The sequence below is a fragment of the Ixodes scapularis genome, unplaced genomic scaffold (genome assembly GCF_016920785.2).
Source record: "Ixodes scapularis isolate PalLabHiFi unplaced genomic scaffold, ASM1692078v2 PGA_scaffold3__209_contigs__length_174095766, whole genome shotgun sequence".
Taxonomy (NCBI): Eukaryota; Metazoa; Arthropoda; class Arachnida; order Ixodida; family Ixodidae; genus Ixodes; species Ixodes scapularis.
This window is the reverse complement of record NW_024609868.1, coordinates 153,560,948-153,575,479: the sequence shown is the minus strand read 5'-3', so window position 1 is coordinate 153,575,479 and position 14,532 is coordinate 153,560,948. Positions and strand designations below refer to the sequence as shown.

Sequence of the window (14,532 nt, the reverse complement as noted above, 5' to 3'; positions counted from 1 at the left end):
GTAATCGCATCATTGAGAAATACAAAAAATTGAAGACGTTTACAAATCTCTGTTATGCGAAATTATAGCGCAGCTCTTGAGGAGGAACAGGGGAGGGTGCGGAGGGAGGATATGCCAATCCTTCTCCTCCTCCGTACCGGCCCCTCCTCCTGTCCTCCTCCCCTCCTCCACCTCTCCCCTGCTACTCTTCTACTCCCCCTCCTTCTTTCCTCCTCCTCTCCTCCTCTCACTGAATATGTTCATGGGCGTGACACGAAGTCACGTGACGCCATTTTCCCAGCTAAATTTAACGGGGAAACTGAATTGGTGGAGGTCACGTGACGTCAATTTTCCCGCTGAATTTAGCAAGGAAACGTAACCCGCTAAATTTAGCTGGGGAATTGACGTCGCGTGACCTCCACCAAATCAGTTTCTCCGCTAAATTTAGCTGGAAATATTACGTCACATGACTTCGTGTCACGTTACCCATGAACATATTCAGTTTCTCCGCTAGATTTCGCGGGAATATTGATGTCAAGTGACCTCAACGTCAATTCAATTTCCCGCTCAATTTAGAGGGGCGGTTACGCCAACCGCGACGCCGACGCCAACGGCGACGCCGACGCTGACGCCGACGCCGCGAAACGCAGAAATGGGCGCCTAGGAGCTGCGCTATAAAACATGGTAGACACTTTTGGACTATTGCAATATGTAAATTCTCCAGGTAAGGCAATATGTAAATTTTCGAGGTAAGGTAACTATGAACCAACTAGCTCAGCTCAAGCCTGTTACAGAAAAATTTCCGATTCGGAATGGTAACATTTTAGACCATCTGTTTTGCACTTCCCCTAAAAATATTAGTACGGTTGAAATTACACCAGGAGTCAGTGTCATCACGCTGTCGTTCCAAACATAAAAAAACAAAAAAACTTGAACCGATCAACGTCGCGAACATCAAGAAGATTTTTTCTTTGAAAAGGGTGATTATTCTAGTATCGCTCAAGAACGGCTCGACCACTTGCCGTTTTTTTTTTAATGTCTTTCTGCGGGTTATGACATCCATTAATTATGGAGGGTGTTTAAAAACAAACTGCTCGACACTTACGTACAAGTATGTTCCAAGCATAGATTCTACCAGAACCAAAAAGTAAGAAAACCTTCGGTGAATTCGCGTATTATTGGAGTAACCAAAAAAGGAAATACAGAATATAATAAATATATAAAACTAATAGTAAACATCACCTAAAGCATAAGATAGCTATAAAAACTCCAAAGGAGGAATACTTCAAGGCACTCGACGACAAAATGAAAACTAATCCCAAATATTTGGAAGTTATTAAGAGGATACGAATAAGATTTTGTAGTAAAAAAAAAGATTGTTCCTAATCAGCAACTTGCTATTGTTGTTACGGAAAAGGTAAAGTGGTAATGTAAAGTTGACTTGTCTACCAACTTCCGCCTAATGCTAGCTTATTTTATAATGTTGTCTCGTACCACGTGACGCGAGATATGGCAGAAGCCACCCTGCCACTCGCAGGGAGTCCTATTTCACAATATGTAGAATAAATATATGCACCTCTAATCCCCAGAGAATTAATATACGAGGGTTCACACTCATCACTATTTCAAGAAGAAACTTTCTTAACTAAAAAAAAGTGTACTCTTTGAAGCAAAATAGGTTAAAATATTTTTTTCTGCCCTGCCGTTTTTGCAAACTTCTTGCTGTGGCTTATTCCGTCGTGCTCTGGCGTTAAATAGCCTTGGTGGTTTTTTGTTGTGCTGTTTGAAACCAACATAAAGAAGAAAAAAAACGAACGAAAAGATACGAAAAAAAATTTTCATTTGAAGATCTATTTTAGAACAAATTTGAGTTTAAGTGATGCATTCCTCACCGCATTGACGATTGTGCTTTCGTAAACCGACGTGTCGTACTCCCAACCGGTGCACGCAGTCGTCACGTTCCTGTCCACGGTGAGTGTGCCGTTGACGACGGACACCAGGAACATCTCGCACTTTGCAAACGAACCATCTTCTGCCACAGGAATGGCCAGTGACTTCCACTCGTCGGCGCTGAGGTTGGCCCATGCCGCGTCGGGTGGCCGTGCGCACCAGTGGCCCATATCAGGAGCGATCATAGGCGTCAGCATGTTCGTCCAGGCCGTGGGAAAGGCCCTTAGCACGACCAGAAACACTGTGAGGGCGTGGTAGGTGCCAAACTTGCCAAGAATGTCCACGATGTCCACCATTTTGGAAACAGGTTAGGCTGCGAGTGAAGTTAGGGTTGCAGGGTGAGTGGTGTTGTAGGGATGATCGAGTGTACTAGTGAAACGAGAAACTTTTCATCTAGAAAACACACAAAAGTATTGGAGCTATCCCCAGAATATCACCATCCCCCTTCTGGGAAATTTTAGTTGTGAGGGTATTCATCTGATTATGATGCCCAGAATATCTCTAAGGAGAAGGCTTTAAGAGATGCCACAGCAAGTTAACGTTGTGAGGACATCTCCACATTAAGAACTTTTACGAGCTTAGGGTAGAAAAACGTTGTTGCAGAGACGTACACCTGGGTCGTTTTATGCCAAACGACCCAGATAAGGCGCACGACCCTTTATGATTAAACAAAATCCATGGCTTTGTACCCAGAGATCCGTAAATGTTCCTAAGAAAACTTTGCCGGAAAAAAAGATTGTTATGGCGTGAGCGTGGTGTTAACTTTTAAAATTAGCGTAAAAGTTGGCTGCATAATTCTGTGGCAAGCCCTATAACGGAGAGAGCACGAAAGATGTTCCGTTTTGCAAACAACCCAGAAATCGTGATGGTATGCACTGCACATAAGAGAAATCACTCTAACCTACTCGAACGGTGCGGGAACATAAAAGTCAGGTCTCTGATGACACAAGGCACAAGCCACTATTGTATCCAAACCGGCATATTCAACTCCAAAAACTTTATTTCGCTCTGGTTTAGGGACAGCAAGATGTGAATCAGATCAACTGCAGATAAATTAATGCATTATTACAACTTTAGCTGGAATAGATGCCACATCAATATAGAACGAACAGCCTACAGCTTAAGATATTTTTAATGGTGTAGTTGATTTGCGGAAGGCATGAATAGACCCCTTCGAAAGACTGCCCTCATGGCGGACTAAAACAGCAATGTCACGGCACAGTTGCACAGTTTATATGTTGGCTTGGATTAGGAGGCAAAAACACGCCCACAGAAAAAGCGGATGAGCGCAGTGACTTTGCAATTTTTACACTGTTTGATTGGCTAATCGACTCCTAGAGTTGACCATGCTCCGACCTTCGCTATCTTGTGGAATGACTTGCTCGTTCCGCGATGTCAGTTGTTCCGCCATTTACAGTGGTACCGACCTTTTAATAATCGCCGCGTAACTTTCGAAAGGGGTCCATGAACCGCTCCAACTAAACAGAGCCGCTGACACATTATCGATGAGCAAACATGACGCCACTATCCTCCTAGTTTAGAAAATAAAATAAAAAATAATTTTATACTTCCCTTACTCGCATTCGCATTAAGCGCAAAATGACTTGCCTGTGTCGAGTGAGCTGCTTCATCCACCGATATGGCACCGTGCTTGGACAAAAAATAAGCGTTCTTGGGCAGACTCTCGATTGCCACTAGCCATTGGTCGTTTAAAACAATACCCCTTGTTCGTCTGCCCTTTCTTACTGTCGGTCCTGCCGAATTCCTTACAAAACGCCAGTAGAGATCTCACTCCGTCGTTATTGCGCTTCTTAAATAGAAGAACCCCTCAAGTGATGCCGACTTCGTTAGTTATCAAGTTTTGGAGTGAGGAGAGCTGCCATCACTACAAAGGGCACAACAAACCTGCTGATAAAAATTACGACTTTGAACGGGAGGAAAACAAGTACACAGGAAAATAAACCGGAAAGCACGGGGACGCTTAAGTGACATCAACAAACACCTGACGGGCTGAGCTTTGCCCGTCGCCTCGTGTAAGCAAGCGGAGATGACTGCCGTCGCCATCACAACAGCCATCTGGGGATGCAAAGCCAGAGGCAGACGGCAAGGGCGAACCGGAAACCGAGTGGTATCGTTAACGTCGACTGGAGGAGAAGGAAAATGACGACGGAGACTCCGAGAGAGATGGACAAGGGAGCGCAACGACCACTGATGCGAAATTAACCATCTCCGTTTAAAAGTGAAATTGTGTTGTGTTTTAGTTTTACCAAAAAAGGGCAAAATTAACGTTGTGAATAAATTACCGAACGCCTGCTATGCAATGGCGGCACGTACGATTATCACACACTACCCTACTAAAGAAAGTGTATGAATCTATGTAAGAACCGATATTAAATATCCGAAAACTAATATGCTACATAAAAAAGTGATACGAAATACCCAAAAACTGATATGCGACATATAAAAACTGATATGCAACATATGCCAACTCGAACGAAGCATACAAGTTCTACTTTGATTTTAATGATAATTTATATGATATTCTTATCAGAATTTAAAATATCATATGCTGCCTAAATGAGAACTGAAATGACCTCAACATCATGCATTTATTTTTAAGTAATATCTGCTTTTCATACTCCTCCTGTTTTTCCTACTTCTCCTACTTGTGTGTCTTTTGCACTATATTTGTGTTAATATACTTGGCTGCTAGCCCATCACTATATTTCAATACATAATTTCAGTCATATCAGTTCTTACACGTTTTCATGTCATATAAGGCCTGATATGTTTATTGAACACATTTTCATATCATAACTTAATGACATGAAAATGTGTCCAATAAACATATTAGAAATAAATTCATATAATTTTTTAGTATACGACGCGCCTTGCGGCCAGGCAAACACGTGGCTTGGAACCGCAGCGGAGCGGCTCGATTTATTGCCTTTCAAATAATAAAGCATGAACGTCTACTTTTTACTAAGAGATTCATCCCCTGAGCTGTTATAAATACTCTCAGGGGTATAGCATTACTGAAAGCAATCAACATGCTGGGAATACTATTTATTGCTTATGTGATCAACGAGAAAATATGTACCTTCAAAACGACCATTATAAAAAAACGGAAATGCAGAGCTCAGAAATAGTTTTCGGGTGTGACGTTGTATTCATGTTTGTTGCGTCGTGTATGTGTATGCGCTCAATGAGTATTTTCAGCTGATGCTAGCGGTATGCGTAATGTATCTACATGTGTGTGTAATAAAGGTGGCGGCAATCAGTTGATCGAGCGACGTTTCACCGACACGCGACGTTTCATCGACAGATTGTCTTATCGACAAATCATTTAAATCGACAATTCAGATTAGATTTTATTTTGTGATAGGCTGCATGAGCCCTACAAAAAAGTTATATGAATCGATAAAATAACTAATTGAAAACATCCAAAAACTGATATGCGCCATATTAATCTGAAAGTAAATATAAAAAAAAAAAAATGCAACATATGAAACTGATATGAAATACCGAAAACCTGATATGTACATATAAGAACTGATATGCAACATACGCTAACTGATATGCAGCATTCAAGTTCATATGTTATATCAGAAATAAATTCATGAAATTGTTTTCAGTATACGACGTGCCGCGCGGGGAAGCAAGCGCGTGGCTTGGAACCGCAGTGGAGCGGCTTTATTTATTAACTTTTAAATAATTACTGCATGAGCGTTTACTTTTTGGTAAATAATTCCTCCCCTGAGCCGTTTAAAATACTCTCAGAGGTATGACATCACTGAAAGAAAATCAACATGCTGGGAGTAATATTTATTGCTTAGGTGGTCACCGAGAAAAATGATACCTTCAAAACGACTAGTATAAAAGGCGGAAGCGCAGAGCTCATAAGTAGTTACCGGCCGTGCTGTTGTTTTCATGTTTTTTGTTCCGTGGATGTGTATGCGAAGAGGATAATATTGTAGGCCTTGACAATTTTTGGCAATGTTGGTTTGACACACGGCGTCAGCCGAGTCGAACTTTGACCTGCCTCAAGAATCGTCGGGCATCGGAGGATACGAGTTTTTTAGGGCTCGATGCCCGAGACGAAATGAACGTCCAAGAACGTCTAGTGAAAATATTTCAACCATCAATTGTCAGCAATGTTGAAAGAAACGTACTCGATCAATTCTCTTCAAATCCGTGTCTAACTGTTGAAACGACAAAGCACAGCCCTCGCCACTTCTAAGAAGTGCGAATGCGGAGCCTGCATTTTTGAAGGAAGTAACATGCGATTGAACGTAATTTCTAAAAATATCTTTGAGCTTCCTTATTTGCTCAAATGGCGTGCAGAAAATCCCGAAGTACAGTTTCAGGTTGTAAGTTAAATAAATTAACGCAATACCAATAGGTACCTCTGCAAAGAAGAGAAAGGAAACAAAAAATTCAGATTATCGCTGCGTGAGAACCTACTCGAATAAATCAACTTGTTTTATTTCATTCGAATTTAATCGCCCTCACAGTGTCTCATCACTGAAATTGGTTATACTCTTATTATTTGCCTTCTTGCTGCGTAAAAGCAAATTCTTAACATTATCTCGTAACAGTGCATTTTATGACTACAACGTGCCTGCTCCAATGATAACATCGCCCCTCCTGTATTTTGACCCTTTTTTGACATTAACATAAGGGTGAAATCCCATGCTCATTAACCACAACACTTCGATCATCTTTCGTAACTTGCATAAACAAAAATATATATATATATATTACCAACTCTTCGGGAACGCTTTTGAAATTGAGGGCCTGCCATTTTTTTTCAATGCATCATTGTTTATTTTTGAATAATGCATAATGTTTTCGTGCTCATTATTGGTGATTTTGTTTACATACTTGCGAATTACTTCACAAGTGTTACTCTGCACTTATTTGTGATAACTTTAAGCCCTGAGGTGACATTCAAGAAATAATTAGAAAAACTTTATTTGCAGAACTGCAAATATTTGAATATTACACAGTCCAATACCAATATATTCCTCTTTGTTGATGCAGACCATCGGGTAGTTATGAACGCGCTAAACCAGCGTGCTTTAGAATCTTTTTTAGTCATCAACTGCCTCGATTCCTTTTCAATAAATTACGTAACAAGCCAAAGCCGGCAGAGTACATTCAGCGTAGTACTTACGCATACTGTGACGGCGTCTGTCGGAAAAAAATATCCTTCCTTGTACGGCGAACTAAAAAGAGGCGGTAAGACACGCACGCGTCTCTATATTGTAGCGAATGAGCCACTGGTGGTCGCTCTTGTGCCATGCTCAGGCATATCGGTTAAGCAAAAACTTGTAAGCTACGCTGACGAAATGAGAAAGGCATTTTTTTTGTGTGTCTGTGACGAGTGCACTCGTTGGAGGCAATAACTTGCACGAGACTAGCGGCCTGCCCCAAAGATCGTTCATGAACCCCAATACGAGCATCCTGTTCCCATCCAATTCTGTTTCGAATGAGGCAGAGTGTTTCAGATTGATATGCCGCAATACGTTACATACCACATCTTCTAGGCTACAGCTCGAGAATATTTTGTATAAGGTTCTAGCTTTATTGAAGATTAGCCAAATGTGAGAAAAGCCTATGGCCGAGTGCCGAAAGCGTTTAAATTATGAGTATAACATGCACTTATGAAAATTGGGAAACTTTATTAAGCGCCATATTTTAAAAGCGTTTAGAGGTGCGGGCAGTGAGATAAACAGAAGATGGGTCTCGGGCGATTTTTTAAAATCATATATTAGGATAGAATGATTGTATATATTAGGATAGGATAATTAGAATGATTTATGGATGCCGAGCCAACCCAGGGTCCTGTCGCGAGATGGTCGTGCGCGCCACTGCTTCACATTCTTCACGTTCCGTTCTTCGCGTTCCGAACAGTACCTATGAAAATTCGTCACTAAAAATAATTAAGAAAAGTAAGGAAAGCGGCATATATCTTTATTGAACGGACATGCTGGAAAAATATGTTTCTATTCATGACGGGTTCTCAAATAAGGTCTTTTTTTGCAGATCAAACTTTTCACTCTCATTGTTCTGATGAGGTTTAAGCGATTTGCTCATCTTCAAGTACCTTTCTAGATATTGTAAATCCAGTTTCAGGATATGTAACCCGCAGGATGTTCTATGAAAGAGAAAATGGTGCTACGCAATGAAACTTGAACTCTATAGCATTCGCTAGTGACAGTGGTGTTTTTAATTTGTTTCAGTAGAGCGTACGAACGTGGGTTTTAAAATTTAAACCAAGAGAACATTCGCCATTCATTATTATTATCCTACTTTAATAGGCGACGCAGGGATGCTTTGTTTCAGTGATTCTAATATTAAAAAAACACGTTAATAAAATTTTCTACTCCATTAGGTAAGTAAGCGAATGGTCATACGAAACATATCTTTTATTATTTTCCAGGATGTTATCTTTGTTTTACAGAATTTAATATTAAAGGATAGTTCAACGTTCAAAACCAAGTGCTGAACGTATTCACTCTGAATTCTACAGCGATTGCTGAAAACTCACACTTCAGTGTGGTCTGTTTGACGACATTCACAGGTGGGCAAACAAGACGACCATTCGGGGACACGGCCGGTTTAGTTACAGATTTTAGCGACACGCGGCGTATCGACCTTCAAGCATTTTCGAAGCCTAGCTTCGTGCCTCGATCACAATCTCGCCCTCCTTTCCTGTCCCTCTTCTCACCGTCCCGCTACTGTGCCTCCCTTCTCGCGCCGGCCGTCGCCTTCTGCAGCCGCGTCCTGCGTCATGTTTCGAAAAGCGTTAGAGCTATAAAATTAAGAGAAAATCTCCGCTAATTGTGGACAATAGGCGCGAAAATCGTGGAAGAAACAAGAAAGGGGAAAGAAAATGCGAAGAAAGATCGAAACTTCACTAGAAGCCAGATTCATTTTAAAGTGAAATAAGAGCCAGGACGCATGCGAGCTGGTGAACAATCATACTCAAAATATAAAACCTTGAGAGAAGGAAACAAAAAAGGGGCATAGACGCCACCGTTTCAGAACCAGCTTGTCAACCTCCATCCCAAATTCGTATGGAGATCGACAAAGAAGAAGGCTGTTTTGGAAGTAAATGGCAACTGTGTGCGGGTGCTGGTTTTGAGACGGTAGTGTGTTGTCCCAATTTGTTTCCTTGTCTCAAGCTTTTATTTTTAATTATGTTCATTTTAGAGTCCTATTTTCCAGTTGTGTCAAACCACGTTATGAATATACTGAAAGAAAAATGGTCAAAACCAATCGCTGAAGGTATTCAGTTGTAGGGCTGCGCTTTTTGTGCGCATCTTGTCCTTGCACTGTGGACTCTCCACTTCTCATTGTTTCCTCTTTCATTGTTTCACTCCCAGCTGACATCTCTCCGTTTCTTCCGTGTGCTTTACAGCAAAAACAGAAATGTATGTTGAGGGGCAAAATAGAGTGGGCGTACCTGATAAGACTGACGTGAAAGCATAAAATAATAAATTATTAGGCTTAGAACCAACGCAGTTCTATAGTCGACAGTTCATGGTTCGATTGCCCTGTTTTATTTCTCTGGTGTCATCCTTCTAGATTTTTTTTTGTTTGATCATCGTTTTATTATATACAATACGGTCATTTCTTCGAGCCCTTTCAATCATTTATTGAGCCCTTTACCAAGGTTCACTAATAGCACAATGAAGCTTTCGTCCCGTGCGTCAGGTAAGGCTATACTTGCTGGTTTATTAAAAACTCAAAAGTCCAGTTCTTGATTCATATCGCTGAATTTTGAGCTTGTTCCGCAAATTATTTAGCAGTTGAATATCAGGAGAAAGAACATAGTGGGAAAGTCTTCTTGATACCACAGACCAGTAACTTGGCGTTTTGACCAGGGTGTTAGATTGAACTCAAAACCGAGCCGATAACCGGATTCATAGGAACATGAGGGTGTCGAACCGAACCCGAACCCGAACCCGAACCGAAAACCGGATCGAAACCGTTATTTTTGACCGAACCGGTACAAAACCGAAACCGAAAGCTTCATATTGAGCCCGAACCGGAATGGAACCATAAACTGATGTGGCGGTTACCGGTTCAATGAAAGCGGTTCCGGGCCAATTCCGTCAATAATTGGTTGCGGGCGTATTTGTTTCTTATACTATTGCCAAGACTGATGCTTCATACTGTCAGATATTTTTACATCTCGTATTTCTCGCACGCGTAATAAAAAAATGCATAATCTCCAGATGCCAAAGTAGAGGCGGTAACTGAGCGAGCTCGCTCAGTTACCGCCTCTACTTAGGCATCTTGAGGCCTTCAACTTTACTTTGTTTCTTGGATTGACCCTGGCAGCGCGGCAGCGGTGGGAGCGGTTTCAAAGCACCGCTTGACCACTTGACTACGACGTGTCCAAGTGTCGGAGCGAATTGCGCCACTCTAGGCACGGAGGTCTACGCATCCGCGAATGTTTGACCTCAAGATGGACTGCCGTTGCAGTCGATGAGCCATTCATTGGCAGCAGCGACGGCCAACTGTGCACTTGCCCTAAACGCTGAACTACGTACTCGCAGATTTCCCGTGCTGTGGCATCGCCTGTCCCACCGGACGACAAGCAGGACCGCTGCATCATCTTGAAAGCCCACTCGTCATCTGCTCTGCCACGTGCCACTACGCGCCTATCATGTCGACCATCTGCTGAGCTTCACGGGCAACAACATCATTGCGCCAGCATAAAAGAAAACGACCACCAACATTCCGGGCTTTGGCAGCAGCGACGGCCAACCGTGCACTTGCCCTAAACGCTGAACTACGTACTCGCAGGTTAGTTCCATACCCTGTGGTCTATATATATATTTATTTTGTTTGTTATTATTCTTGTCGCTGCTGCCACAGCATATAGTGCTATTTGTTTGAATTTTTTTGTTTGCTCACGAAACGGCAAAGGACCTTAGCAAACTGTTTGGTGAGCTAAAGGAAGATTTGAAGAAAGAAGTTAGGACGCTGAAAGACTCATTCGACAGGGACATTAGGGCAGAACTGCGCGAGGTTGAGTCTGGCATAGACTTCATGAATGCCCTTAAATAAAATTTAAGGGAAAACATGACCTTAAAAACCCAAAACGACAACCTTCGCCAAACAAACGAAGCTATGCAAAAAGACATGAAGCAGTTCCAGGCTAGGCTACTTCACTGTGAGCAATATACGCGAAATGCAAACTTAGAAGTTAAAGGCCTGGCAAAGCGTGACAATGAAGACCTTGAAGCCGTTTTGGCCCAAATTGGTGACCTTATCGGTGAGCCGATAACGCCCGCCGATGTTGAAGTGTGTCATCGTGTGCCAACACGTATTACGGTTGAAAGTAACATCGTCACCTAGTTTGTAACCCGCCGTAAACTCGATGTTGTACTTATGAAGGCAAAAAAAGACGTATCACATCCGTTGATCTCGGCTTGTTACCGGCTGTACCAGTCTTTGCAAATGAGCATTTATGCCCAGCGCTCAAGCGTTTGCTTGGGCAAGCTATCGGCGAAAAGCACGAATTTCACTGGAAATTTGTGTGGTTTCAGATCTTCGCCAAAAAGACTGACAGTGCCCCGAGCATTCAAATTGTGACTGAAGATGACCTTGCCAAACTTTTCTAGGAACTGATATAAGCTACTATCACACTACATGGCTAGGCGGTATCATGACTTTATTTTGCTATCAGATGTAATAGAATGTTTAGAAACTAGGAGCAGTCTAGCAGCCGCAGCCTTTCATCTCAATGTGCGCTCTCTCAAAAATAAAATGGATGAATTAGACACCTTAATTCCTCAATTTCCATCCCAATTCGACGTTTGTTTCTTCACTGAAACATGATATCATGATGGCGATAATATGTATGTTTTAAAAGGGTATAACAATTTTTATTTAAATCTGAAAGAGGAACGCGGGGGAGGTGTTTCTATTTACGTTCGGCAAGACATCCGGTGTGAAATTCTGGAAACGTACACTGAAATGACTGAAGACTTTGAAATATTAACATTGAGAAATAATAATCTAATTTTCTCGGTTGTATATAGGCCGCCGTCAGCGTGTTTTGAAAGGTTTGGTTTGTTTTTGGATAGATATCTCGACTTTATATCGGTAAATAAGTTAAACCTTCTTCTATACTTCGACTCACCCTACGATGGACTAAAGGCCAAAGCCACGGACCGCCAGGTCCAATCACGTTCCACGCTGCACTATGACATGCCTAGCATTGATTAGGAATGAACCGATAATGCTCCGAACCCCCCAAAAAAACGCTGCATCATTTCTATAGCATCGACACTGCAAACAGCCTCTTTTTTGCAATGCAAAATTGTTAAATCACTGAGTGCTATTTCGATTCGAACCACTGTCCGCCCATTTCCATTAGTGATCCGAGACGCGGGCACTGATACGTGCATCAAAGCGCAATGCGCAATTTCTAAGTGACTCGTGATTGGATCTGGCGGTCCGTAGCTTTTGCCTTTACTCCATCGTAGGGTGAGACGAAGTACAGGAGGGGATTTCAATGTAAATACTTTGCAACACTCGACTCTTTCGTCACAATTGAATAACATTATAAGCTCAAATGGTTTCATGAATATTATCCAGTCTCCCACTAGAATAAATATTTCCTCCTCAAGCGCCCTCAATCGTTTAATTACAAATGTTTGTGAAAATGTTCATGACGCTGGTACAATCGCTAGTGACATTAGTGACCACATTCCCATATTGATATCCTGCTCCTATAGCACTTTCGTAAAAAGCTCAAATAAAGTTACATATGTCTTTCAGAACATATTCGAGCGTAATTTGGAAAAGCTTAGGACAGAGATCTCCCACACTGACTGGGACCCAGTTTATTCTAAAACATGCGTAGATGAGGCGTACAATGCATTTATTGACGTCTTCAGCTAAATTTATAGCTCGAATTTTCCCTGGGAAACAAAAACGGTTGCTAAAGATATTCGGAAGCTCTGGATCACACCTCTGCACCTCAGAAAGCTAACAAAGAGGGATCGCTTGTACAGGTCCTTTTTATCGACGAGAAATCCCGATAAACTGATAATTTTTAAGCAATTTCGGAACCGCCTGACATCTGATTTACGATAGGCTAAGCAACAGTATTATAAGCAGCTCTTTAAGAAAATTCTAAAAAACGCCCAGAAATAGTTTGGAAAACTATAAATGAAGTTTTACGCCGCAGTGGACAGCGTAATGACGTAGGCGAACTTTCAATCAATGGCAAAAATATATCGGGAACGTTGTTAGCAGAACAATTTAACACAGCTATTGTAAATTTAAATCTACCACCACATAATGTCAATGCTTCAAACTTTATTGAACACACAGTACACGAGACACTTTTTCTAACGCCGACTGATGAACACGAAGTATATAACGCGTTTGGGGGTCTCAGCAACATTAGAAGCTGCGATACGGATGACTTACAAGTTAGGCATGTGAAATTTGTTCTTAATAACATCGCACCTTGCTTGGTGCACATTTTTACCCTTGCCTTGTCATCAGGAACATTTCCCCGTAAAATGAAATTAGCTAAAGTATCAGTTATATTTAAAGGAGGAGACAGAAATCCCCTAACGAAGTACAGACCTATCTCTATACTTCCAGTATTTTCCAAAGGACTTGAAACGATTATTTTAAAACGCCTAAACTTGTTCTTTAGTAAGCATTCTGTGTTAACGGATTGTCAATTTGGTTTCCGTGAAGGAAAGTCTACAGAATCTGCATTACTTCAACAAAAGGAAATTATTTTGAAAAATATAGAAAAGTGATTATTTACCCTGGGCATATTCATAGATTTTAGTAAGGCATTCGATTTCATCAACCACAAAAGTATATTAGATAAACTATACTGCTACGGTGTCCGTGGCGTGCCCCTATCTCTTTTTTACTCTTATCTTGAGCAACGTGCCCAATGTGTTGTAATCGACGGTCATACATCACCTTTTCTTAAAGTGCAATGTGGTGTCCCCTAGGGCAGTATTCTTGGGCCTATGTTATTTGATATATATATTAATGACATCGTCAACATCAATAAACAAATAAAATATATAATATATGCTGACGACACGAGCCTATTTCTTGCTGAAACGAATGTTGAAAAATTAATAGCCGACGCAAATAATGTCCTTAGCCGGTTTTTTATATGGTCCAACAGCAATGGCCTTAAGATCAACATCCAGAAAACAAAGGCTATTGTTTTTCTACCGAAGAACAAAGCTGTAGCTATTAACAACAACATTACAATTGGTTCTACACCAATTGAGTTAGTAAAAAGTCATAAAACGCTCGGAATAATTTTTTCTGAGCATCTTTTGTGGAATGACCATGTCGATTATCTGGTCAAGAAGCTGTCCCAAGTGGTTGGAATCATGTCACACTGTCGCTCTGTTTTTCCAGTTAATGTTAAACTACAAATTTACTATTCACTGTTTCAGTCCTACATCAATTACTGTCATCTTATTTGGGGGAAGACTACTCAAATAAATATTGTAAAGCTTACGTTACTTCAAAAGAAAATGCTCCGTTACATTGCCAATGAACACTACATGGCTCATACAGAGCCCCTAT

At 41.3% G+C, this 14,532-nt stretch overlaps 1 protein-coding gene across 1 annotated transcript in view; it reads right to left on the bottom strand.

The window, feature by feature from the left end:
- The window catches only part of LOC8028121 (organic cation transporter protein), a 46,378-nt gene extending 44,153 nt beyond the window's left edge, over positions 1 to 2,225 (bottom strand). The window contains exon 1 of the mRNA XM_029969346.2: positions 1,872 to 2,225. Within this exon, the coding sequence (XP_029825206.2) occupies positions 1,872 to 2,225 (354 nt within the window). The remainder of the gene's footprint in view (positions 1 to 1,871) is intronic.
- Positions 2,226 to 14,532: the final 12,307 nt, after the last annotated feature.